This window comes from Crotalus tigris, unplaced genomic scaffold (assembly GCF_016545835.1).
Source record: "Crotalus tigris isolate CLP2741 ecotype Arizona unplaced genomic scaffold, ASM1654583v1 scf7180000024362.2655971311:6658466, whole genome shotgun sequence".
In the NCBI taxonomy this organism is placed as follows: Eukaryota; Metazoa; Chordata; class Lepidosauria; order Squamata; family Viperidae; genus Crotalus; species Crotalus tigris.
In genome coordinates this window covers 3,210,649-3,237,574 of record NW_024100530.1, presented here as the reverse complement: position 1 = coordinate 3,237,574, position 26,926 = coordinate 3,210,649, and the positions used below count along the sequence as shown (strand labels likewise).

General features: G+C 41.6%; 2 protein-coding genes and 1 long non-coding RNA gene across 3 annotated transcripts in view; 1 reads left to right on the top strand and 2 right to left on the bottom strand.

Moving 5' to 3' along the window:
* The window catches only part of CMTM4 (CKLF like MARVEL transmembrane domain containing 4), a 31,469-nt gene extending 29,002 nt beyond the window's left edge, over window positions 1–2,467 (bottom strand). The window contains exon 1 of the mRNA XM_039327473.1: window positions 2,110–2,467. Within this exon, the coding sequence (XP_039183407.1) occupies window positions 2,110–2,295 (186 nt within the window). The 5' untranslated portion in view covers window positions 2,296–2,467. The remainder of the gene's footprint in view (window positions 1–2,109) is intronic.
* A 1,489-nt stretch (window positions 2,468–3,956) lies between these two features.
* On the top strand, window positions 3,957–9,646 carry LOC120300892. Its single transcript, XR_005554769.1, has 2 exons — window positions 3,957–4,060; window positions 6,376–9,646. It is a non-coding gene; the product is annotated as an uncharacterized LOC120300892 (long non-coding RNA).
* Window positions 8,594–26,856, bottom strand: DYNC1LI2 (dynein cytoplasmic 1 light intermediate chain 2). The gene is made up of 13 exons (XM_039327424.1): window positions 26,674–26,856; window positions 24,903–24,976; window positions 24,318–24,434; window positions 22,824–23,054; window positions 19,992–20,155; window positions 18,287–18,380; window positions 17,230–17,365; window positions 16,481–16,592; window positions 15,078–15,137; window positions 14,119–14,160; window positions 13,725–13,842; window positions 12,085–12,204; window positions 8,594–11,711 (listed from the first exon to the last, which is right to left on the bottom strand). The coding sequence occupies exons 1-13, from the start codon at window positions 26,802–26,804 to the stop codon at window positions 11,605–11,607; spliced, it is 1,506 nt and encodes a 501-aa protein (XP_039183358.1). The 5' UTR covers window positions 26,805–26,856; the 3' UTR covers window positions 8,594–11,604.
* Between the last annotated feature and the right edge of the window lie 70 nt (window positions 26,857–26,926).

The window sequence follows — 26,926 nt, the reverse complement described above, 5'->3', positions numbered from 1 at the left end:
GTCATAAGTCAATGTTTTCAGTGCCTTTGTAACTTTGAATAGTCACTACATGAACTGTTGTAAGTCAAGGACTATCTGTATATATTATTTGGAAGATAACAGTAGTATATCAAGTTCAACACCTCCTCCACTCCATCAGCTGAACTGCGGAAAAGAGAAACTGAAAGTCTTTCCCCATTATTTCCATTATAAAATCACTGGAAGCCACTATTCCTTAAATTTCAATGCCAGATGTATTGGGCTACGGAACAAGGATTTTTCAATACACACTAATGACATTCTGAGAGTTGAAGTCCACAGGCCTTAATGTTGCCAAGGGGCCAACAGTCAACACTTTCTCTCACTGGAGTTTTGGAAATATTTTTAATTTTAGATCTGTTTTTATTGTTTTTGCATTTTGCTGTGATACTTCAGCAGCTCTAGTGTAAGTTTTCCATCAACTGTCTAAAACTGTTTTGAGGAATTTTATTGACCAAATGGGAAATAAAACTTCTAAATACTAGAAGTTTTATATCCCACTTGGAGACATCTGAGCAACATGAGACAGACAAAAACAAATGATAACCAATTGCTCGTATTTCTCTAACACAGTAGAAACCACATCTTCTATGCATTTCCAGTTTTACATATTTTCATTTCAAATGAAACAGTCACAGAGACCAAAAGACCCACATGTCAGTGTTGCAGTGCTACAGAAACAAAAGCATAAGTAGGCCTAGCAGCTAAAACAAGAAAAGGCATTGCAAACACTTTCTACATTCTAGAACACACCTTGAGGGGAAGAGATAAGAGAACAAAAGAGGACATCTTATCTCCTATTTTCCCCTTTAGTTACAAAGAATGACCTTGCAAAACTGGATAAATGTAAATAACCTTCTGGAATGTCACCTGTTGCCAAGCTGCTCCCTAATCAAGCAGAACCAAAACTGAAAAGAAATGCTGGTGAAATTTCAGGAATGAGGAACAAAGAAAAGAAAATTATTTCAATAAAAGTTTTCCTTTCTCTTTCCATAACCTTAAAGTAGTTGCTCAAAAGGAGAGAAGCAGAAAAAGAAAAGTAATATGCTATACAGTACAGCGCATAATCCTTTTTATCCCATTCCAAAGATTTCCAAATGGAATATGAATTCCCCCAGTCCCACAAGCTTGGACACAACCAACAAAAGAACCCTTGTAATTCCACAGATTTGTGGCGGAAGCTTTTATAGATTATCACACTTTTATCGTCCTCAGACTGACACACTCACCCAAATACAAATAAACACAAAAATATTACAAAAAAAAACTATTAGGTGAAAATGCATGGATTGTATTTTCTACATGGGTTAATTTTTGGAGTATTTAGAAGAGTCTTATCCAACGTAATAACCCTCCCGTAGCACTGGGCAACAATTCCCATCACGCACACTTCAAAAATACACCAGGGGCTACTCATGCTACAAGGATAGGGAACATAAACACAACCCTTCGGTGCAAACATAGTTAGTGCATATCTCTGCCAAACAATGAAGGGTAACACCCATGCCACCAAGCTAAAAGGGCCCAGCAACCCACCCCCTGGGTCATCAGAAATGGGGGGGGTTTTTAACTCTTCAGGATGTCCTGAGATGTCCCCACACCTTTCCTTCCATCTGTTGCAAGGAGCCCAACAGGGCTGGTTAACCAGACATCTGGAGCCTTCAAGGCTATTCCATAACCTTTGGGGGGGGGGAAGGGGGCACCAAAGGGAAAGCCAGCAAAGGGGAAGAGTCCAGGGGTCTTTCCCCAACCAGGTGCCCTCCAGATGCCTGGGACCCCAGCACCCATCCTCACCACCCTCCACACACACACACACACACCAACAGTTCCCCCTCCCCAGGGGCTGGCAGGCTCCAGATGTTCCCTCGAAAAATAAGGTAAACAGAGCAGGAGCACAAAAGGTTGAAGCAACATCTGGAAGTCGCCCCGCAGTGGTTCTTGGGGAGGGGGCAAGGAGGGGGAGGGGGAGAGTGGGGAGAGGAAGACCCCAACCCCGACCCCCCCCACCCTGTCTGGGACCCCGGAGGCCCATCTCCCCTGGCCGGGCAGGGCAGGGCAGGGGGTCTGGCCGGGGCAGGGGGGCATACCCACCACCTGGGCGATCTTCAGGCGGCCGACGGGGCCGCGCAGGTAGTCGCGGTCGCAGCGGAGGCCGCGCAGCCCGTGGCGCTGGCTGACGGGCTCGGTGGTGGGCTGGTAGGGGCTGCTGGCGCCGGAGATCATGGAGGTGCTCGACGCCTCGCCGTCGAAGCCCTCCAGGTCCTCGGGGCTCCTCATGGCGAGCCGGGGTGGGGGGGGGAGGCCGCGGCCCGGGGGCCTCGCCTCACGCGGAGCAGGAGGAGGGCGGCGGCGGCGGCGGCGGCGCCACCGCGGAGCAGCAGGAGCGCGGCGCAACGGGCGGCAGCGGCGACGGCGGCATGTCGGTCCGCGGAGCGCGGCGGACCGCCCCGGCCTCGTCCCCGGTCCCGCCCCGCGGCCGCGGCCCCGCCTCGCTCGCGCGCCCGCCCGCCCGTGGCTCCTCCCGCTCGGCGGGAAGGAGCGGCGCGAGGAGGCCGCCCTGCGGCCCACCCGGACCCCCCGCCCGCCTGGGGGCTCTGCAGGGGCGGGGGGGAGGGAGAGGGAGGGCGCCGCCCTTCCACAGGTAGAGCGGGGGTCCCCAAGGGGAAGGGGCGCCTCCCTGTTGGGGGGGGCGCCGGTTGCAGCGGTGGGCAGACCTGGACCCCGGAAGCGTCGTCGGTGATGAGTTTCATCTTTGTTTTGATTTTACTTTTTTAAATTTGTATCCCGCCTCTTTATTATTTTGACAAGCAACTCAGGGCGGAGAGCACCTCCAACGCGCCTTCCTATTCCTGTTTTTTTTCCCCACTGCAACCACAACCCTGCAAGGTTGGGCTGAGAGAGCATGACTGGCCCAAGGCCTCCCAGCTGGCTTCGTCCCTAAGGCAGGACTTGAACTTGCAGTCTCTTGCTTCCTAGTCTGGTGCCTTAACTGCTAGACCAGGGATAGGCAACCTTGGCTCTTTTATGACTCGTGGACTTCAACTCCCAGAATTCCTGAGCCAACTGGCTCAGGAATTCTGGGAGTTGAAGTCCACGAGTCATAAAAGAGCCAAGGTTGCCTACCCCCGTGCTAGACCAAATGTTATTTAATATTATCGTAGGTGGACCCTAATCATGGATTATGGGCCATCAAGTAGTCCACTCTTAGCGACACAGAGATTTCCTCCAATAATAAGTGTGATACGATAATAGCCCCTCAATGTCGTGGAGAGGGGTTCCCAAGGCTGTGAGCTATGCTGGCCATAATGTACCCCCCAGAAGAGTCACCCATGTCAGGCTGGTCTTAGGGAAAGAGCCAGACTAAATGTAAAGCTAATCCTGACTACAATTCAGGATCACCGTTTCGGGCGTTGAGCCATGGCCAATTTTACTACCGTCTTGCCACCATTAACTGAATCATCGCAATAAAATGAATCAATTTGATCCTTTAAGTCAGTGGTTCTCAACCTGTGGGTCGGGACCCCATTTGGGGTCGAATGACCATTTTACGGGGGTCGCCAAACCATGCTGTCCGCCATTTTTTTCCCTTTTCCCTAGCTGTCCTACTCCCTCTTATTGGTGGCCACACCCACTTGGGGGTCACCACAACATGGAGAACTGTATTATGGGGTCACGGCATTAGAAAGGTTGAGAATCACTGCTTTAAGTGAATCCATCTTCCCCCACTGACTTGGCTGGTCATAAGCTGGCTGGGAAGGTTGCAAATGAACCTAGGACATTGCAACCATTATAAATGAACACTTGTTTGCCAAGCATCTGCATGTTGATCACATGAGCATGGGGATGCTGTAACTGTTGTACTTTAGTGCCTTTGTAACTTTATATCCTAGGTGTCAAACTTGCCACGTCACGTGACGTGTCACAACGTATTACGACGTTTTTTGCATTGCTGGAACTGGGGTGGATGCGGTTTCCGTATGATGCAACCAGCCCACGGGCCAGCAGTTTGACACCCCTGCTTTCTTTGTTCACTAAACCAATGGTAAGTTGTAAGTTGAGGACTATCTGTATCCATCACCCCATTTTAATAGGGTGAGAAAATGGAAAAACCCTAGCCCTGTAGAATTAACTGGAAGAACAACCACAGACAAAAGAACACTGTGTTTCAAAATTGTGCCATTATGACCTAATATGAGCAAGTTAAAACATTGTGGGATTTCCAAATACAAACTGAAAAAAGGCTTGGCTGATAATGCACCAGATATAAATGTGGTTGAAAAGAAGGAAGTGTGTTTAATTGATGTGGCAATGCCAGGGGATAGTAGAATAGAAGCCCAAGAACTGGAGGAGACCAAAAAATTTCAAGATCCGAAAATAGACACTGAAGGATTATGGCATAAATTGTACCAGCACACTGGGAGCCACACCAAAAAATTTTGGACGGCACTTAGAACATCAGGGAATTGACAACATTCCTATCTGTCAACTGTAAAAGACCACACAGCTTAGATTTGCACATATACTACTCTAATATGACATCTTAGGTGCTTGGGAAGAACTTGATGCATTTGAAGGCCTACATCAGCTTAGAAAGAACTGGCAGCTGACTTCACCTTGTTCTGAACTAGTAGTAATAATAGATTGTGTGTCAAGTCCTTGCCTCTTAGCAACCTATTCCAGGGGTCTTGGGGACTTCAACTCCCAGAATTCCTCAGCCAACCGTGCTGGGGCTGGGGAATTCTGGGAGCTTAAGTCCACAAGTCTTAAAGTTGCCAAGAATGAAGACCCCTAACTTATTCTCCTTGTCAACTACCATGATCGATGTCACATTCACTATTCTGTTCTTAGATATATTTCACTTTTTTTCCTCCAGCAAAAGTTTAAATAAGAATATAAGAGGCATGGACTGCTAGTAAAATAACTTTGTTTTTCCTTTAAAGCAAGATATTTTTGGCAAGCCAAGCTTTCTAATTCCCTCCATTCAAATCAAGAGCCTGTGTTACATCTTTGTAATTTTGGGGAGAAAGAAGTGATACCCACTTTAAAAACAAAGGAATAAATTAAACTTATTAGAACAGAGTATTAGGTCAAGGTATTTTCAAAGTACTTTCAGCCTTGAAATGTGGGTTTCAGAATCCGTACATAATAATGTTGTAACAAGGCGATGAGAAAATCTACAAAAATAGCTCTTGCAGCTGGATGTTGAAATAAGATGAAATCAAGTTAAGTGATGTGAGGCTGAGGTAAAAGCTATCACTACGCAGGGATTGTAAAAAATGAACAATTTAAAGAAAACTTCCCTAGCTCTTTTTTCTGCTCCTTCAACATTCATTAAGGCCATTTGTATTAAATTGCAGAAGAAATTTCACTGCTCACTTTTAATGGCCATAATTCTGCTTTTAATTATGTTAAACCACTTAAAGTGCTTTCAAAGAAAAAAAAGCAAGACAAAGCGTTTAATATAATATTGAAAAAGGCCTCAAACCCTTACATTAATTAAAATTGTTTGGGGGGGATTTCTGCACTTTTATTTTTTTTATGTACATACATACATACATAGCTTGATGTATTTCTGCATTAGATTTTTAAATAATATTTTTGTAATATCCTTAATAAAATTATTGCAAAAACAGCTTCCTATATTTTCATAACATCTTTATTAGATTTCATGGTCAAACATTAAAATACAAACTAACATAAAAGGGAAAAAGGGGTAACAATTTAAACACCCCCCCCAAAAGAAAATTTCAAAAAAATTTCTTGTATTTCTGAGACAAGATTACAAGCTGGGGGGGGGTTTGTTTTGCATCAATGAAACTGAATAGATCTATTCATTCTGCATGCTGGGGCCAAAACTTAAGAGAAATGGGATTGTATTCACATGGGAGGCGTCTTATAAAGATCTTTTAAGCTTTTAATCACCACAAAGAGAAACTACAAATGACTGTTGGAAGCTAGAAGGAAGATAAAGCTGTAATACAATTAGCTCATTCAGCCTAGTGTCATCAGTTCAGAATACAGTAAACATAGAGAAAATCAAGGTGAAACGCTATTTGAGGAACTGTTTCCACCTCTTATCTCATTGTGGCTTGAAAGCCACCTGGTTTGGCCCTTTCCGTGAAGCAGTTCACGTGTGGCACTTTTTCTGCTAAGAAACTGGATTAGTTTTTCTTTCTTACTACCTTTCCATGGTAATGATTTTTTTTAAAAGTCCTTTGATTCAATTTGCAATTTAACATCTCTTAACCGAGAGTGCATTTTAGCAGGCTCAACATTCAGTATCAATTTCGCTGTTAGATTTCGTATCTTCTGTCTTAGAAACTGGATGACGATGGTTTTGTTACCTTTTGCTTTCAGTTTAAATCACAGCACCTTGCAAGCTGTGCCCCAAAGTAGCATGAAGCAGCTCCGTCAATAAGAGACTGGCTGGCTGAGGAATTCTAGGAGTTGAAATCCACAAGCCTTAAAGTTGCCACGTTCGAAGACCCCTGATCTAATGCAACAGTGTCTCTCAACTTCAAGATGTGTGGACTTCAATTGATTGCACATGAAGAGATGTTCCAAGTATTGCCCAGTGGCATGACAATATTGGGCCAGTACTGTACTAAACTTCTCCAAATACACAGAACAAGCACAGTGTTTCTCAACCTTGACAATTTTAAGGCATGTGGACTTCCAACTCCCAGAATTCCACAGCCAGCATTGCTGGCTGTGGAATTCTGGGAGTTGAAGTCCACATACCTTAAAATTGTCAAGGTTGAGAAACACTGATTACAGTATGAGAGTCATCCTAAATTCGGCAAATAAAGCAGGCCAGATTAGTTGTGGTTTTATTGATTTGATTTATACAATCAAATGTGACTCTGGCAGCTCGTACAATTAAGTAACAAAAAAAAATAGTTACTAATAAACCCAAATTTTAAAAAGCACTAAAAACCAATTAAAACTATGTTACCTTTCTTTCTTTGGAGCTGGACTTTCTATTCTAGGGCGCTGTATGTTTTATTAATCTACACTGAACTACCCAATTTTATTTTTTTGAAAAAGAATTTGTAACACTGCAGTGAAATAAATTTTGAAATGCTGCTCAGTAAACAGATGGCCTATGCTGCTATTGAATGTGATGGCTTCTCTTTACCATACCTTGATTAAAATAGAGCTGCTCTTTAAATGCATAGCCTCTTTGAACAGATTCTCTCCCTCACAGCTTGCTTTAAAATACTCTGCAGAGAACATGAGAAGAGGAACTTGCAATTAATAAGCGTACCTGGAATATTGACTGTATATTACAAATGACCCCTCATACGGGGAAAGGAAATATGACTACTTAGAATGGCTCCTCTGGTGAGTGGTGGCTAGTGACAAAATGGGAATTATTTGGATGCTAATCTGTCAAAAAAAAAAAAAAGGACCAGGTTACATACAGATACCTACCATTCTTATTTTCAAAGGTTTAAAGACTTTATAGCTATTCTAGGGAGTGTAGTCATGATCTTTACCAAAATTTATATGCTGCCTACTCTTTAAATTCTGGCAGCTTACAGCATTGGAGTAAAACATTAATAGAACCATAAAAATCTGTCCATTACATCAGCAAATAATAAAGCTACAAACTCATAAATCTGTCTTAGGACTTTGTCATCTTTCAAAAACATTGTCTGGCACACCTAACTTGGGAGGCAGAGAGCTAATACTGAGGAAGTTAATCCAGTATCCAGGTCTGAGCCTCCAGTATCTTTCAAACAGGACATCTAAACCATCCTATCCCTAGTAGAATCACTCTGTTGGGATAGAGCTTGAAAACGGAAGTTTGGAAGTTAACAACGTGAGGGTCCCTTAAGATCTATGCAATGTACCAGCACGTCACACTTATTTTATTTAGAAAAATATCCCCAAATAATCACTGATGCCCATCAAAGGGAGTACAGGATTTTTTCTGCATTTAAAAGTACATGAAGCTATCGCTCACCAAGCGAGGTTCAGCACATTGTAGGCCTGCAGCTTGCAATTTGTCAAGAAATTTCATGACTTGTCCCATTTTTGGTCTATCCTAAAAGTTGGAAATGGAACACAGTTAACCATTCTCATTTTCAAGACCTCCAAGACATAAAGTAAAAAGCTAGCAACAATAGTTGTGCACTTTTTTGGGGGGTGGGCAAGAGTATTAGTGGAAACCTGTTGCCTTCCTCAAAATCTGCCATTACTATCCTTAGGGAGGAAGGGGGGAATCACATGGCTGAAAACTAGTCATTCATTTGGCTGAAGAATTTCAGTCATAGGGGTTCATGTCATCTACATACTGCCGTTCCCTGGTATGCCAAATGATTCTGCTTTTCTAGGATTTCAGACGGTATTTTCTCAGTTGTTCGGCTGCTTAGCTAAAGTCCTTTCTACGTTCCCAGCAACAAAAAGGTTAAGAAAATTCACCCGCCGTAAGAAAAAGCTAGTCAATCTAGACACATCTCTATATCTAGAGTCCGAAACTTCATTTGCTTCAAATTATCGTCCTTCAAAATGGCCCACCTTGCCAAAACAAAAAAACAAACAAAAAAAAACAAGGGTGACTCAACACAAGTAAGTCATCTTGGTTGGTGTTTATTGAAGCCGTTAAAGACATGTCCTCATTTTCGCCAGCACTAGAAAGCAAGGTTCCACAGGACTGCACCTGGTTAAAGCCATACAAATGGACTAAGGGTTGTGCTGGATACATCTGCAGTCTCCATTGAAAAGTTAAAAACATCAATAAACTGAATACACGAGAGTGAACTTTCATTTACAGCATGGGCATGGTTAAGTTCAATCACTTTCAATGTGTTAAATTAAATAAAATACGTACAAGTTCGGTTTAAACGAGTTTTAAAATGCCAATAGAAGTGCAAACTTAAAAATCAAGCAGCATAAAACAAAAATTTTGATGGCGGGCCAATCCTTAACTGATTTATATTTGCCTTATCTTCAAGTCCAATATATTATTACTTTAGTTTAAATGTGAACAGCAGATGCAATTATTATATGCAATATAAATAGTCATGTAGTAATTCTAACAGTCTTCCACAAAAGTGAATCTTGAAAATAAAGTTAATGGTAGTTTTAAACATAAAGGCTGTTTTGCATTTGGCCTTTGGTTCTAATTCTTGAGAACACCAGAAAAGACAATGGTGCAGCTTTCCAAAGTTGCTAGACTTTGGCAACTGACAAACATTACATCACTTAACAGTCTCCTTCTTTTGAAAAACGAGGAGCATTCACTTGCAAAGTGGGAGAGTATGGTTGGGGAGAGGAGCATTCCAAATTCTGAGTCCCTAAGATCTTTTGTAGAACTGGGAAGTAATATGCTATTGGCTTTTTGTTTAGCAAATCCAACATTCATTTTATGCAAATAAAAAATCCGGTTGCCTACAGTTTTCATATACTAAGTAAATTATCTTGGTGCATGACAAAAATTTTAATAAAACCAGTTGGGCTTTGAGACCTAGCTAGTGCTCTTAGAACATCAGCAAATAATTTGTTGTTTTTCCCCCATACCCCAGTTTGATTTTAAGGTTTTATTTTCCAGAATTCAATTGTATCATCCAGCTTCCATAATCATCTTGGGAACGGCTAACCCATCAAAAAAAAAAAAAAAAAAGTTGTTACACTTCATCTGTTAGATCCAAGCATGAATCCAACCATCTCAATACGTTCACTGGTTCTACATGTATAAATGGCACCAAAACTGTAGTTACTAAATAGGATGTACTTAAAGGTGCTGCCATAAGGAAGATTGAATTACTACTATTGGGGTGGCACAAGGCTAGTTTTATAATATAGCAAAGCCTATGCTGGCTTGTAATGGCAGCTAAAACACAAACCAAATTCCCTGATCACAGCTTCTCAGTTTAAGAGCCAGGTAACAATCGGCAAAACTGAGTTTTATAATGTATTTGAATGTGTGTTGTTTAAAAAAAATGTAACTGACATAAGTAAACATACTTTTATGTTAATGCAAGTAAATACTCTTAGTTTTCTAGCTAGCATTAGACAGACTTACAAAAACAAAGAGAAATGGCCTCTCTCTACAACACGTGGGTTGCAATTACATCCAGTAATGTGTTAGTGGTCAATTTATTTTGTATATATAACAATATATATAGATATAGGTATATAAATATTAGGGTTGTTCTATTCAGAAACGAGATTTAACGTAACACAAAAACCGTTTATCAATACAAAGTAAACTGCATAATCCATATGGTGGTATATCCCTCCAATGTGTTGCTTACAAACAAGTTTGGTACAAATAAGTTAGTGTTTCTCTGTCAAATAAATTGTACAGAAACTCAAAAGTGCCATTTCGGTTAACTGTGGGAGTCTTACTCCAAGTGGCTATGGGAACTGATCTGAGCAGCAACGGGGGCCAACTGTCAAAAATTATTTCCACATTGAAAAGGCAACACCGAAGGGGTAAAGCACAAATGTAATGAAGTCACATAAGTCTGTATTTTTTTTTTCCTGCATACAATACCTACAACCTTTTGTTTAATCCAATCTGGGACAAGAATTCTGGAGGCTACCTCAAACTCACCACAGGGGTTTTAAAACCTTAAGGCAGAAATCAGTGTTGACCTTTGCAATTAAATCTTGGATACAAAAGAAAGATTTGCGTTTCCATTTCATTACGGAGAAAAATGACATATCACTCGTTCCTCTTAACCAGATGGTATGAAAAAGAAAGAAAAGAAAGCAAAAGTTATCAAGGGCGGGGGGGGGGGAAAGGATGCAAAATTCAACCCAGCTATCAAAGTTACTGGGTTAAAACTAAAAAAAAAAAAAATTAAACAGATACTGTTTGTACAATAGTGCACAAGAAGTTCAAGCACCTTCCAGAAGACACATCTCACACTGTGTCAGGCACTTGGTCTGAACAAGTTTCTCCCCGTGTCAGTTATGACAAAAAGAGCATCCACCGTATTTTATGTATCTTCTCATTAGAACTGGAAAAAAAAAAATTGCCACTGGAATAGTTTCCCATGATGCTCGTGATTTCTGTTTCCCAATTGTAAAGGCATTTATTTTATTTTATTTTTCCCGACATGATTATCTGATTTACATCCAACGTGCTTTTTCACTTCTATTGATCAGGTCTTTTTCTCTACCCTTTCAAAACACTGCATTTTGTACACTCATCAGCCAACCAACATTCTGCCACACTGCACCCTCTACAAACACAAGTTACGCATTTTCATGGCCAACTCCAGTTGACTTGGATCAAGAGAGGACTTCGCGCTTCCTCCGTGCCAGCAGCAGCTCGTGGCTTTTCAGCAGCAACTCCACCTCTTGCTTCTGTGCGCTTCTTCTCCCTATTGCTTGCAACCAAATTAAGAGAAATGCCCTATTTAAACTCTAAAATGGTTATCGTAAAACAGAGGAAATTTAGACGCAAAACTTCCTGAATGTGCACTTGACACTGGGACAAGCCAATGAAGGTTAAATTTCATTTCCCCCCAAGAAAAAACTGATAGCATCTGCCACGGTAGGAAGCTCCTGGTGTTATCGGGTCAATGTACATCACTATTTGGTCATTTACATATGGAGGTTCAAGGATTCTCAAGCTTCGTTCTCTGTCGGGGAGGAGTTGGCCGTTACTACCGAGTCTGGCTTGCGAGTCATTCTATCCAGCTCTTCTTGGACATTCGTCAAAACAGTTTTTTGCCCTATAAAGAAAAAGGAAGACACAGTATATGTATGCAGGAAATCAGCCCTTAAACATTCTTTCTGCTCTTCTGAGCTTCCTCTCCAGACATTCCTATCGAGAGAAGTGGTCTCTTAAGAAAGTCGGAGCTTAAGCTATGTAGAGCTTTCAGTGTGAACCCAACATAAATTGAGAAGCAGCTCGCAAGCACAGATCGGTTAACATGGACTAACACAGTGATGGCGAACCTTTTAGAGGGGGGGGGAAAGACGGCTGGTGTAAGACCCGCGTTCTGGCGTTCTTTTAACCCGAGTGAACTCAAACCACAGATTGCGAAGTATTCCGCGTCAATGGGCCCAAATAAATTAGGAAAAATGGCTTCTTTTGGACGGTACCTGATTTCTTGCCGGTGCTTTGCACTCCTCCTCCTGCACCGGGACTCCCAGGGGAACCTGTTTTTTTACTCAAGAGGCTATTGAAGAAGCTGGCCAGCACTCCTTCGCTTGCGGCGTTGTCTAAGGAGAAAGAGGCAAATACTGAAAGTGGGCAAAGGTGGGATGCTGACAATGAGAGAAACTGACTTTCAAGGGAGAACCTAGGGAATAAAAGAAGAAAAACCATGACGCTGGTGTCTTTTCTGATGTCAAAAGATTTATTATATGGAAAATTTTGTGCGAAGGCAAATAGACGTTGTCCCAGAATAACGTTACGGGGCTCCATCTGTGTCGGTCACCGAGAGCAGAACGCTACACTCCGCTGAGAGGGAAGGTCCCTGAGGATAGGGCTCCAGTTCGAGTCTGGAAACTCGGAAGACAAAACCTCTGGCCCAGGTGACCGGCTCAGATTGGATCCTGCAAAATTGTGGGTGCGTGTTTGTTCAACAGACAACGATCTTCTTGTTGCCCTTTTCCCTGTTTCATTGCAAAGTCCTTTTCTTTTTGCATTAGGGCAACTTCTTGCAGAAAAGCCATCGGTGCATGATGCGACAAGGGTGTTGTTGTCCCAAGGGCTGATGCTGATTTGGGCTAAGGAGGGCATAGCTCAGTGATGGCGAACCTTTTAGAGACTGAGTGCCCAAACTGCAACCCCCAAACCCACTTATGCATCGTTCAGTGCTGGGTGGGCGTGGCCCATTGGGTGGGCGTGGCTGCAGTGGTAACGGCAGACTGGGTGGGACTAAAAAGTTCAATCAATCAATTCCAACTTTGCAAGATCTTTTTTTTCCCTCGAGAAGTTGAAATTGACTGAATCTTTTTTTTTTTTTTTTTGCACATAGCGGCGGAGGCCTAAAGCGAAAAGATTTTATAAAACCCAGCTGAAGGCCTAGGACTCGGGTGACAGCACGCGTGCCCACAGAGAGGGCTCTGAGTGCCGCCTCTGGCACCCGTGCCATAGGTTCGCCACCACTGGCATAGCTGGTCCAAGATCACCCAGATGGCTTCCGGGCCTAAGGGAAGTCTAGAACTTGGTTCCTGTAATCTCTAGCCCAGCACTTTGATGACTAGATTATACTGGCTTTCAAATAAAATTATAATATCTTCATCAAAGCATACTATTTTACTAGAGTTTTAGTGGGTAACCATGTATTTGAGTAACATAAGCTTAGATACGGTGGGGGGAGGATGTTTGCTGCCTTTTTTAGCTATAGATCCACTGCTGTTCCTAAAACATCTTAGCTTTTCTAAAATATTTTTATCTTCTTGCTTGGGCATGGATTTATTATGAACATACACCTCCACTTATTAAATCTCATATCCACTGTAGTATTAAAACCAGAGGTGAGACTTGGGGTTTTTTTATGCTATAATTAAAAGGCATATTTTTTTTTTAAAAAAAAGAAATTACATTTAAGAGATTCTTCAACATTTTTTTTTGCAATGGCAAATTTCATTCGTTGAACCTGCTAAGGAACAATATGGCACTTCACAAAAAAACTTTCCAAACATCAACATAGCCTTTCAACCAATAGACCATAAAATGCTACACCCAGGGAAAAGTTCAAAGCAAAACAAACATTCTAAGGTGAACTGCATACTTTTAATAGCCGGATCTGGTTTCTTGACGGATGCTATTGGCGAGGCGCTGGGGACGGCGGCAGGGCCTGTCCTGCCTTGCGGCCTGGGTGAGCCAGAAGGACCACGAGCTGGAGATTCCTGGAGAAGAATAAAAGGCAAACAGGATGTGGTTTACCGAGATCACCTTTTTTTTAAAAAATACCTGCCTGAGTTATGATTTTTGAAAGCTGCATACAACAACAAATTGAAGCCAGTAATCAAATACAAATTTTACTTGCTGCAGTGCAATCGTTTTGTCAACAAAAATTCACATTCCCAAGACGTTCAATTGTGGGTTACTCTTAATATTTTCTTCTCTCGTATCTGATTATACTGTCTTATGGAACATAATATAAATGTTAACTATGTACTTACAGAAGCTCTGGTAGGAGTTGCCGGCTGCTTAGCAAGGAACGACTGAAAGAAAAGTCACAGCCCTGTCAAACTGATTATCCAAAGCAGCCCAATACACCATTATATTTTAGAAAGCTTTTTTTTCCTACTGAGATTCTACACTGTTAATGAGGAGAGGTGATGTGGCTGTAGCTTAATCTACTGCTCAAGATTGCATTACAAAGCAGTCCTGCCTTAGGAATAAAAGCTGACTTAGGGTGACTTAGGGCCAATTAGGAGACAATAATCAACCGTGAAGGAAAGTGATAGATGTGTTCAGCAACCTCAGGGTAACTGTATATTGTGCACCTATGCTATATGTCTGATAAGAGTGAATCAGTCACTAGTTTGAAAGGAAAAAAAGAGCAGCATTTCAGCCACAAACTAGAGGAATCCCATGTGACCAGACACAGTGATCTCTTTCACTACATCAGAGAACTACAATTCCAAGAACTGTTTTGAGAGAAAGCCACCCTGCAAAACAGAAAAAGCTACGCTTTTGCTCTGCATAAGCTCTGGGAATTATTTTTCTTTGGTCTTTCTGGCAAGGATTCTGCTTACTGGGGATTCATTGAACACTTATTAGCACAAGAAAAAGTGGAAGATTCAGGTCTGTAGCAGTAGTAGGATAATAATGCAAAGTAGTCAATGCTAGGTGGAGAGGACCAAGATGTTATTCTTCCAATTTGAGAAAGAAGGTTATTTTTAGGCGTAAGTTTAAATGTTTTGTGCTTTTACCTGCCAGCAAACCATGAAGATGGTTTTCTGCAACTGTGATCAAAAGGGGATGCAAAGGCTTCAAAAAGGGAGCGGGTGTGGGGGGGGGGGAGAATTAGGGGGCTGCACTGAGACCCCAAGCTTCATGATGCACACACCTGTTTTAAAATATCCTAAGCACCCGAGACAAGCAAAAAGCAGAATAGGGCTTTTTTTTCGCTCACCTGCTGCTTCATCAGAAAGACCTGCTCGTCTTCTGCCGCAAACTCTTTATCATGAACTAACTGACAAGGAAAAAAAAAAAGGGAAAAAAAGTGTTTCTCACCAACAGATGTTCAGTTATATTAAATTATCTCCATTAAGATCAGTCGCGGGGGAGGGGGACAGAGGGATTACTATACAGCTCGACATCTGGTGTAATAAATGCAAGAGGTCTGGATGTGCGCACCTGTTTGGATCTTAGAAAAAATACACACGGAAAGAAGCAATGTTGGCGCAAGGGTGTTCCTCCCACCAGCACAAAGTTAGACCTGCCCCCACCCAAACTGGAAACTGCAGAAAGAGGAGAATCACGTCCGAATGCCTGGCTATGGTAACACCTTCCCTTCATTTTCCTTTCTTAGCATGGTGAACAGTCACTCTGGCTTAGCTCAACATAAACAGGAAGGCTTGGAGATGGACTAGTTCATGGGTAGGCAACCTTGGCTCTTTTATGACTCGTGGACTTCAACTCCCAGAATTCCTGAGTCAGCATGGGGGAACTATGGCCCCTTCATGACTTATGGATTTCAACTCCCCGAATTCCTGAGCCAGCCTGGCTCAGCTTGGAAACCTCCCCTTTTCCCCTCAGCATGGCTGGCTCAGGAATTCTGGGAGTTGAAGTCCACGAGTCATAAAAGAGCCAAGGTGGACTACCCCTGGTCTATGGACATTGCACGGACCACCTCTTACAAAGGACACCCCCTCATTTAATGTGCAAGAAAAGGGGTGCCACATATGCAAAAGAAGCCAATGGCCTCTCTAACTGCACAGAGGGACTGACTTTCTCAGATACAGCTAAGGAATAATCATTTCCTTGATCTGCTGCCAGAGTAGGAACTGTTAAGGACCAACTCCCACTTCTGTTTAAGCGTTTTTAGACTGCGTGGACACCAGCAGCAACAGCCTGCACATATTAAATGCTGATGGGGTACAAAGATGGCTGCCAGGCTGATAAACGTTGGCAGTTTAGAAGGAAATGTCTTCTGGGTTCCTCCTGCAAAATTCTGTGCCTGAGGCAGGGTACATCAAAGGCCTCCTCAGAATCCTTCTATGTCTCAAGAACACTCTTCCACTCATGATTAGTTGGATCCAAGCCATTTTATTCTGGGCTTTTCCATACCAAAATACAAACCCTTGCCTGGAGCGGAAAAGTAGCATTCTCTTTTGTATGAGTGCTCTTTGTTAGTCAAAGCAGCACTTCTCAAAGTATTTCATAAGTGAATAGTTAGCAGATTCATTACTCCAAATCACTGGTGTCCAACAAAAAATTCAGCATCCTTGCTGTAATTTAAAAATATAAATTTCAATAACAATGACCAGCAGCTTCACCTGTAGGATAATGTGGCAGAGTTCAAAGTAGCTGTACCTTTCTTACAGGTGGCTTTACGATGAAGTCTTCGTATGCATCTTCTGGTTTCACTGTTGTGAAATTCTCATGCAGGATTGCAATTTTCTTTTCATTGTCCCAGCCAGCAGGTCTAGAGAAAGAATTACCGTTCATGCAAGCACATCCTTTTTTTCAGAAAGGCATGCACAAATGTGGGATTTGCTTGCCTTTTATTTCCCATGAAAAGAGACACTTGTAGATTTGAGGCAGACAATTTTATCTGATGGGTAGGAAGGAGATAAGGGCTGCAGTGAATGACATTATTACACACATGGGTTGAACCAAGAGGTTCTGGATACTGGGAAGTTTTATTTCATGATTAAATCTTCAAATTATTATAGCACTTAATAGCAATAGCACTTAGTTATATACTGCTTCATAGTGTGCTTTATAGCCCTATCTAAGTGGGTCCTCATTTTACCAACCTCAGAAGGATGGAAGGCTAAGTCAACCTTGAGCTGGTCAGGGTCAAACTCCTGGCAGTGGGCAGAATTAGCCTGCAATACTGCACTCTGACCAATGTGCCACCACAGCTTTTTTTTTTTTTAATAGGATGAAATCCCACCCAGACAATATTACTCAGGACTGATTTCTATTATAGTTGAGACAAATATTTTGCCATCTTTTAGGTTTCATTTACTCCAGGGGGCCCCCTCAGCCAGGAAAATGCTGTGTTTTAGTGAAACATCATCTTTTGATGATGCGTCTTACTTTGTTCTTCAACTTACATAAAAACTGCGTCCTTTTCTACCACTAAGGCAGGCGTTGCAAAGTGAAAGCCGTATTTTTTATGTACAATGTACTTATATAACAAGTCGAGGTTCTTCTCCTCCTTAACGGATGTATAGATCAAGGCTGCTCCATCTATTCATTTCATTTAAGGAAAATTCCAAGTAGAGTGGTGAATTTCAAGAGCTAAATGTATACAGTTAAGTATCTCAAAAGTAAGTAAGTACCTGTTTCTAAATGATAATAGTGGCTAAATTTATAACCTGCCTTTATCTCAGAAATTCAAGAGAGTATGTTGTTGCTTTCTCCTATTTTCCCCAGAGCACCCTTGTGAGAGAGTAGCACAACAGCTAAACATGAGTCACCTCTCCAACACCTTACCACTACACCGTATGTTTATTTACTGTGCTCTGGTGATAATGAGCCCAAAGGTTAATGGTTTGAAACAGTCCATCCTTTTAATTTTAAGCCCAAGGAAAAGGAGAGGAGTTAGTACAATACAGAAATGAACAAGTTAAAAAGCTTTCAGACTCAAAAAATTATTATAATAAGGCTAAAGAAGTTGAAAGAAATACAACTATTCCTAAAGGAGCCATATTGTTTCGTAGCCAAATTAATTTATTAAACTTAAACATAATTCACCAATTATCTAATTGTACTTGCAGCATAATCCTATAAATGTGACACCGGGAACGTTCTCCTTAAGAGCAGATAGTAGCAGGCTAATCTGGCAGGTGGAATCCAGGAGAGCAGCAAGATTTTTCTCAAGAGTCAACTTTCATGGGATTATACTATTGATTGCTAGATACAAACTTGTGTTAATTTACCGGCCGTTACTGGAAATACAAAAACCTCATCATAACCAGGAAAATGCTGGCCTTTGTGGTTTTAAACTTCAAATACGTGCTCATGAAACGAATGAAATGTAAATAAAATATAGATGTGACTGTTTTTCAAGAGTGGAAACAAAACAAAGAACAGCATTGGATTCATATTAAACATTGTTTCAGTTTATAAAGTACTGCTTTAATATACAATTTCGGCTTAAAAGGATACACTGCAAGCAGAACCTACGAATATGCGACTGAATGAAATCAAAGTGTTCTTCTCTATAGTCGTGCTCTTTTTCTAACACACTCATTGCGTCACACTGGGGAAAAAAATCAAAGGAATCTCAAAGAGTTCGGAAAGTCTGCCAGATTTATAATGGAAATTAAAATAATTTGTTAGATTATAGCCTTAATGGTTATAGGGAATTTGTGATAATGAAAGATATGTTATTAGTATATGAGGAGTTATTAGGATGAGAAATAGAATATATTGGTGAATAAAGAAATAAATTAAATTCTGGAATAATATTTGTATTTTAGTCACGAGAATTAGTTTATAATGAAATGAGGGAAACTAAACCTACCCGAATTATAAATAGTGGTTATAAAAGGCTAAATTGGAATATGATAACTGGAATTAAATAAAACCTAAAAACAGGATTTGGTTATGTATAACTAAAATGTTATTGATAAATATATAGATTGATTGAACTTTAGCTAGAAATGTACTAATATGAATGTGATATAATACCTAAGAGAAATAGAGAGGGAACATTTATTGATGTAAACTGAGGTATGTATCACTCTGTTACTGGATTATTGATTACCCTATCACCACGCTGCTTCCTAATTAATTGGTTGTTAAAATTTGAAAAATAAAATTTGTTAAAAAAGAAAGAAAGTCTGCCATGCAATAAAACGAGTGCGGAAGACAGACTTTTCCGTAAATCAATGTTCAGAGCAAGTTTTGAAGCTATTAAGGGGAAAGTTTCAATTATATTTATTCATTTAGTCCATTCGTATAGCTACCCAATCAACATACAATTCAGGGCAATGTACACAAATTAAAAACACACAACGACATTCTCCAATATTTTTTGGTTTAAAAAATGTTGCAGCCACCGCAGCTTTATCCAATTCAAAAATACACAACGTCTTACGCTGGATTGCTATTTATCACACTTCAGCTGCATGGCATATAAATTTAGAACAGAGATTTCCAGGGATTTTGAATATCTGGCAGAATAATCTAAAATTAGCACATACAAAAGGAAAGCCTGGAGAAAAAGAATACAGACTGAACTCAACGTTCTTCCTGGATTGCAGAATGGGAAACGTGACAGTTATTGAAATCCAAAAGGACATGCAAAAGTGCTCAAGGTAGGGTTACCAATAGGTAAGATGTTAAAAAAATGGGAGGGAGCGAGGGAGGGAGGAAGGGAGGGAAGGGAGGGAGAAAGGAAGGAAGGAAGGAAGGAAGGAAGGAAGGAAGGAAGGAAGGAAGGAAGGAAGGAAGGAAGGAAGGAAGGAAGGAAGGAGCCGAGGTGGCGCAGCAGGTAGAATGCAGTACTGCAGGCCACTTTAGCTGACTGTGTTCAGCAGGTCAGCGGTTCAAATCTCACCGGCTCAAGGTTGACTCAGCCTTCCATCCTTCCGGGGTAGGTAAAATGAGGACCCAGATTGTTGGGGGCAATGTAAATATATATATACATTGCTTACTGGTGTACACCGCTTAGAGAGTGCTTGCACTTAAAGCGGTATATAAGTCTCATAAAGGAAGGAAGGAAGGAAGGAAGGAAGGAAGGAAGGAAGGAAGGAAGGAAGGAAGGATAAAACTATCTTCCCCGCAAATCAGATTTCATTCTTTGAAGTAACAAGATTCAATTCTATTGTATAAAGTTTGTCGTTTCTTTTGACAACTTCAAGCTTACCTTTGTGCAAACTACCACCACGGGGATCCCAAGATTGTGAGTCAGCACATTCTCTCCAAGAGGGAGGGCAATGCTGTCCTCATCTTGCCCTGTTGGACCTCTTCTTTGTGGGGATCCCTGATAACCTCCTTCCGGTTCTACATATTCTTGAAAAATCTTCACAACTATAACAAAACATAAAATGTCTTTTATGTTAAAAGCTAGGTGCTGTTTCAAATATTCTTTATAAAAAAAACAGGTATTGTTTGAGATTAAAGAGCAAAAATTAGAATACATCACCTGCTTGTAAAAAAAAAAAAAGTTAAAAACACCATCAATTTTTCTCCTCAGAATAGTTTTAATATGTTCACCGGTTATCCCACTTCATCTTCTAGGTCTCCAAGAACCCCTCACAATGTAAAAGCAGTTTTTCTTCAGAGCAAAAATGTTTTTCAAAAACAAATTTGTGTAGCTCGTTCTAAAATTTCAATGCTTCATTATTTTAAGGGTTTGTTTTTTTTCAGTAACTGCTGCAGAAGCTAAAGAAAAAACAGCTGTATCTCTGCCAGAGTTTCTGGAAGAGGAAACCCCACAAGAATTTAACCTATTAAAAATTCAAAAGACCTGGAGTGCAGAAAACAAGGCTTCTTTTAATAGGCTTTCAGAAACTTTACTCTTAGGTTTTACACTTAATATCCCAATGGCTGCAGATATTTTCAAGGCTGGTGGACATTACCCATCCCAAAAATACCATCCTTTCTATTTAATGAGATCTTCTACAATCTACATGATATTATGTAAGAATATTCTTGCCTTAGAAGAAAAATGCCCCAAATAGTGAGTGCAACATCAAATGGGGATGCAAATTTATGGGTAACGCCATCAGCACAAATGGAGCATCTTAGTCACTGAAATTCATTTGTGTGGAGTTCTAGCTCAATTTATTCTTGAAGGCTGCTTGGGGCCAAGTCAAATTTTGCTTTACCAACAGCCAAGAAAGTCAAACAGCTGCAGCATGCCAAAGGCTTCATCTCTAAACTACTAAACATTGAAAGCACTGATATTTAAAAGAGGCACGTGTACACAACTGCATTTATTTATTAAATTTGTGTGTCACCCGCATACAACTCTGAGCAGCTGGGGTAAAAAAAACACCAAAGCTTTCACTTATGGCAAGTCTTGCTCCAGCTGTTTTATGTGACTGCTTCCTTAGCTAAGATAACAACTCCTTCCTTCTATGGAAGAACCGTTCCGTCTTCTTGCGTTTTTCAATAGCTTTGGAAACTTTCATTTCAGCTCAGACACAGATACACAACAATCATTACCACATCCAGGGAATACACAGAAATGACTGTGTGCTTTGCAAAATTCCAGAGGCAGACACTCTTCTGCTCTAACAGACATTTCATTTAAGTTTCCATATAAATATGGAATGATACAATCCAAAGCACATGCTTCTTGGCAGAAGGAAGGGTTTCTTTTATCCGCTGTACTGGGAAATTATTTATGGGTTTGATGAACTCACGTGATACACTTTGGAAACCTTAAGGATTTTTTTTCCACCCACAGCATAATATGAGCTCAGTGTCATATTGAGGCCAGAGGTGTTGGTGTCAAGTAGTGGAAGGTGCTTGCCAGAATATATTCCCTGAAAAGGATGACGGTGCCCAAATGTTTGGAACAGAAATTCTGATGACACACTCACAATGTTATTCTAACAATTTTAGATTTTTTAAATGATTCTTTTGACCGAATTTCCATCGCTTTGAGTTCCTTCAGAATTCCATTGCCCCAACTGTTTTTTTTTATAAATCAACCATTATCATGATCATCACTACACCGCATATATGTTTGTCACACATAAACAAACTGGTTATAAAAATCCTGTGATTTGATTTTGGACAGTGGCTTTCTACCAAGTCAATGCCACGCATAAGGTTTTCATCATAAAGTTCAGGGCAAGCATCATTCAATTTACTGCACACTGCAAGAAGTGAGCTTTGAGGAAGTGAAAATTCATCATTATAATTGCACAAATTTTATAATTGCACAAATTGAAAAGCAAGAAGCCCAGCCGTGCAAATAGGGAAGGGAAAATGAGATCTAAATTTAGTATTAGGCAAATATCAAATGACACTTGACTATCGATAGTGGAAGATGACTTCCTGGAAAATCAGGATAAATGCATGGAGTCTTGGCACCAGCTTTGTGTGACTTCCTTCTGTCACAAGTGGGGGAAAAAATTCTCTTCAGTCTCAACAAAGGCAGCTTTGGGAAGCAGCATTCCATGATAGCCCTGTTCCTCAAATGTTTCTAAAAGGGAAGTAGCAACTTGAAAGCTTGCTCTAGCTTAAGATACTTAGATTCATATATCGTTTTACTTATAAGCCATGGAACTCTTGAGACTCAGTCCTGCTTAAAACAAATCCACTTCATCAAGAAAGCAATTCTGTAGTGACTAACTCAAGAACCATCACTGCCAAAGCCATTATGCCCTCATTCATAGAGTACACCTCAGCAATATTACTCATGTAAGCTACCCTACCTATATCGGCCCAACGTTTATCTAATTGAACTGGAATAGGAATAGGAATGTTGATTATTTACAAGCCTACTTTCCCCAGATGACCAATTCATCATTAGATGAGCAAGTACAAATTACATGCCCTGTTATAAAATCCACATAATTAGCAGTACTGTTCCAAACAAAGTTACTCAAACACAAACTGCAGGCAGACTGGTAGGGTAGACAGTGCTTAGTTAATGGACTTTGGGCCTGGTTCAATACAGTTATGGGCACTCTTCTAATAAAATGCACAGACATTAAAGAAATGCCAGCCTCGCGTAACTTACATTGTTGTTCCATGTCTCTCATTTCCTCCGGAGGGATTTTCAGTTTATCAATATGTTCACGCAAGACACTTGCCCATTTTTGCAAGGATTCCAGAATAGTCCATGGCCTAGACATATCTGCCACAAAGATTACAAGAGTCTCTTGCAATGATTCGGCTGTCACGGCAAACTTCAAGAGACCTTTGTGATACAAATCGCCATCAAGAATCCAAACATTACAGCGGGTCTGATCTGCAAAGGAGACAATTTCTTTTAAGTAAGACATCCTTCTCCCATTAAAAGATATAGCACCATTAACAAACTTGGCACTGACAGCTTCTAAGGCACCAAGTACACAGACAGCCCTAAATATAGCATAACTTTGCTGCAAGGGAGATTACAAACAAGAATTCAGCATCAGAGAGGTAGAGAAAGAGGAGAGAAGCAGAAGCTGAGTAAGTACGAGAATGTACAGCTATTTCAGACATGCTTACATAAAAATACTAGGATGGTCTTTCCAAATTGGTAAGGACAAATCTGGATAAATGGATAAATCTGGTTTCAGTTGTTTCGTTTTTCTTAGTTTATTGCTACAATTTGCATCACTTTGAATACATTCTCAACTCTACACTAAGGTTCAGAAGTTCCATGGGCATTTCACCAGGGCCTGTGTTTTTCCCAATTCCTGATTTTTGCAAGAAATTTTTCTTAAATGTTATGCCTGTGACTTGAATAATACATGTATTTAGAGGCAGACATCTTCCTCGTGTATGTTTTTACATACTCTAGGACTAGAGAACGGCATCACAAAATTCACAAAACCACAACTATTTATGCATAATTATCCTTCAATTCAAGTAACAGTTTGGGAAATTAAATTAGATCAGCTTGTGTTTATTGTGGTCACAGAAGACAAGGATGATCCAAAGTGTACCAGATTTGGAAATGCTGCAGCACTCAGCTTTTTTCAAAGGTGAATTCTGAGGACAAGCTTAGAAAAAGTAGGGCAGCTGAAGCATTCTGATGGGCAATTTTAAATGCACAAGGCAAAAAGGACAAAAGGTAATTCTGGAATCAGTGAAGCTGGAGGAGTGAATGTCAGAAAGGAAGGTTTCAGGTTATACAAACGGAGCAACAATGGGATCAGGAGAATGGCTGTGGAGGATTCTGAAAAAATGTATACAGGATAGAGAAATGGACAGGAAACCAGACTTAAATGAAAAGTGGAGGTTCCACAAAAACAGCGCTAACAGAGACGATGAGGAAGAATGTACTAAATATGGTAACAGATAATCAAGGGCTATATTTTGTGGTGGGAATAGCATGTCTTGCTAATTGCCTGAAGGCACCAGAGGAAAGAGAGAATGAACAAGACAAAGAAAGTGCAAAGAAAGAAACCTTGAAATAATTAAACCTCTGACTTGATTAATTACATTCCACAATCCAATAACATCTTTGAGATAAGCTGGCCTTAAACTTTAGGCAGAAGAAACACAGGTAAAACAAGGACTTTACCATCTCTATCTTCATCATGGACATTTAGGTATAGATACTCCAACCCTCTTCCTTTCTTGCCATGCTCTACTCCTTGGATTTTAGTCAGCAGGGTCGTTTTACCAGAGCCATCATCACCTGCCAGTATATTTTGCAAAGGAAGAGAAGAGACAGGAAGATAATCTTTAACAAAAAAAAAAGTCATGTGCTTGAATTGACAAGTTGCATGTACCTTTACAGGAGCTGAAGAAACATTTTATTTTACAGAACAGCTAAACAATGCCAGGCCCCTTACTGTGCCAGTCTGATGTATGCTTCTTCTTCCACTTTCTAACTTGTTAAATATCAATTACCTTTCATTTTCCTCTTCAAAAAGGAAACATTATTTCTCAAAAAGAAAAACCGGGGAAAAAAAAACCATTAAGCCTGTAAGCAGCATCAAAGGCCTTATGTCACAAAATGCACACAAGACAAGCTAAAGCCTGGCTAGTGTATATTCAATCTCTCAACAAAGGCTTTCGTCTAAATTAAATGGCTTTATTTTCTTTCATCAGTTAACCTTACTGGAGAACCAATAGCCTCCCATAGCTATTCACTGATACTTACCAAAGACAAGAATATTTTTGCCTGATGGTAATTTAGACCTTGACCGGGTGGAGACTTCACTCAATATGGAGAACCTGCATTGAAGTAACATTCTTTTTAGTCAAGGGTGAAAGATGATATGAATCAAAAGAACAGGATGAATGACAAAAGAACAGAAGTGAAGGTTCCCATCCTCTAAAAAATGAATCAGCTTTTTTTTTTTGCTTCCTATGGTTTTCATGTATCCAAATGTCATCTCCATATAGTAAATAAATATTTAAACCCTTGGCTTTTATACTTTACATTTATAGTCAAGCAATTTAGGCCTTATAATACCAGACTACAAGCATAAAACCTTTTAGACAAATTGAGGGGAAAGCCTACCTTTTATGAATTACTAGGATTTTGAGTATGAATCAACAGTGCAATATTATGTTTTCTGAGATCAACCATTATAAGCACGTCACAACACGAGATGGACAGCTATACAAGTTTAATAAACATATAAGGAACTAAAGGTTCTGTAATGCATATATTATGGAAAGTTGTTCCCCATAGATTTGGGTACCAGAAAGTCATTCCAAGTGCCAGGATTCAAAAGCCTAACTCTACCTTTTGCGGGGAAAATCACCTCTTCTCTGCTAAAGTATTTGGCTCTGTCTGCAATGTTTCAATTATAGAGAAAAGATTGGGACTGTTAACAAACAAAAAATTCCTGGACATGTGTTTTAATATTTAGAAACATTCCAAGCATAGACCAAAAGGGTTAATTCTCACTGCCTGACATAAGAGCTGCTCCTTCTAAATCGAATGCATGCCAGCTCAAAAAATTAATTCAGAATGCATTGCGTGCCTAAGCCACGGTTAGCACGCGTTCATTACAAAAGGAACTCTCAGAGCAGCCCACAGATAAAATCAGGAAACGCCATAACCGGTTTACCGAAACCAATATAGAAAGCAACGCCAACCAAGCATCCTACAATAACGGGACGCTGCTTATATTGGAAAGGCGTCCAAGCGGGGGGGGGGGGGGAGAGAGAAATGCTAGTGATAAAAACAGAAAGCGCTAGTGAGACGCAACTGCCATGTCAAAGCTGGAGGAGTCGGCTTTACTTTGCACAGGATTAAGACTCCGGGGATTTAGGGCAAGGTTTTAGACTACTAGAGGCACCCGAAAGAGAGGCTGCCAGCCATTCAAGCCTGCCAGCCTCCAGCGACTCTTCGGGGTTCAGAAAAAGAGCATTCGGCCTCCCCCATCCAAAGGGAGGGGAGATGCAGCGCCACCAGCCCCTTTTCGGGAAGAGGCTTCCCAGGCGAAAACCACCTGCCCCAACCGAGGGTCCCTCCAGGCGGGATGGGAGGGAGAGCGCGGAGGATGGGTGTGGTTGTCCCATGCACCGAGCAGGGCCGGGCCGGGCCGGGCCAAGGCTGCCGCCCACCGTCGGCTCTGCAAGGGAGGGCAGGGCCGGGAGCAGCCCCTTCAGCCACCCACCCACCCGGCAGGGCAGCTCCCCCGCGGCTGAGCTGCAGGAGGCGCCCCTCCCAAGGGCGGCGGAGCTGAGCCGTCTCGACCCCAACAGGAGGGCCCGGGAAAAACGGAGCCGGGGGGAGGGCAAACAGGCTGCAGGGGCGAAAGAGGCCGCCGGGGCTGCCTTCGCTGGAGCCGAGCTCGGCGGCGGCGACCCCCACCCGGCCCACCTGAGAGGGGAAAGATGCCCTGCCCTCCCCCGCCCAGCCTCCCCAAAGCCGCCCCCCGCCCCCCGCGGCCCGAAGCCCGGGCCCGGCTGCTCACCAGAGGCTCTGGCCTTCCTCCTCCTCGCTGGGGAGGTCCGCGGCCAAAGGCCCGTCCGGCTCCAGCAGCTTCTTCTCTGCCAACACCGGCGCCATCTTGCCAACGGCAGCCGCCACAAAGAGTGACCTCATCCGCCCAGGCTCCGCCGACAGGACCCCGGCTTTCCCCCACGCTCTGCTCAGGACCCCGCCTGTCCCGACGGATGCCTGTTCTTTGGCCCCCTCTCTTGCAGTTCTTTTCCGCGGCTCGACGT

What these genes read in the sequence shown, in the direction of transcription:
- DYNC1LI2 (XM_039327424.1), bottom strand. Translation starts at nt 26,804, where the DNA reads ATGAGGTCACTCTTTGTGGCGGCTGCCGTTGGCAAGATGGCGCCGGTG. An exon ending in GAGGAAGGCCAGAGCCTCTG is followed by an intron (nt 24,977 to 26,673) that starts GTGAGCAGCCGG and finishes ACTTCAATGCAG; the next exon opens with GTTCTCCATATTGAGTGAAG. An exon ending in TCGTAGGTTCTGCTTGCAGT is followed by an intron (nt 17,366 to 18,286) that starts GTATCCTTTTAA and finishes TGAAATGAATAG; the next exon opens with ATGGAGCAGCCTTGATCTAT.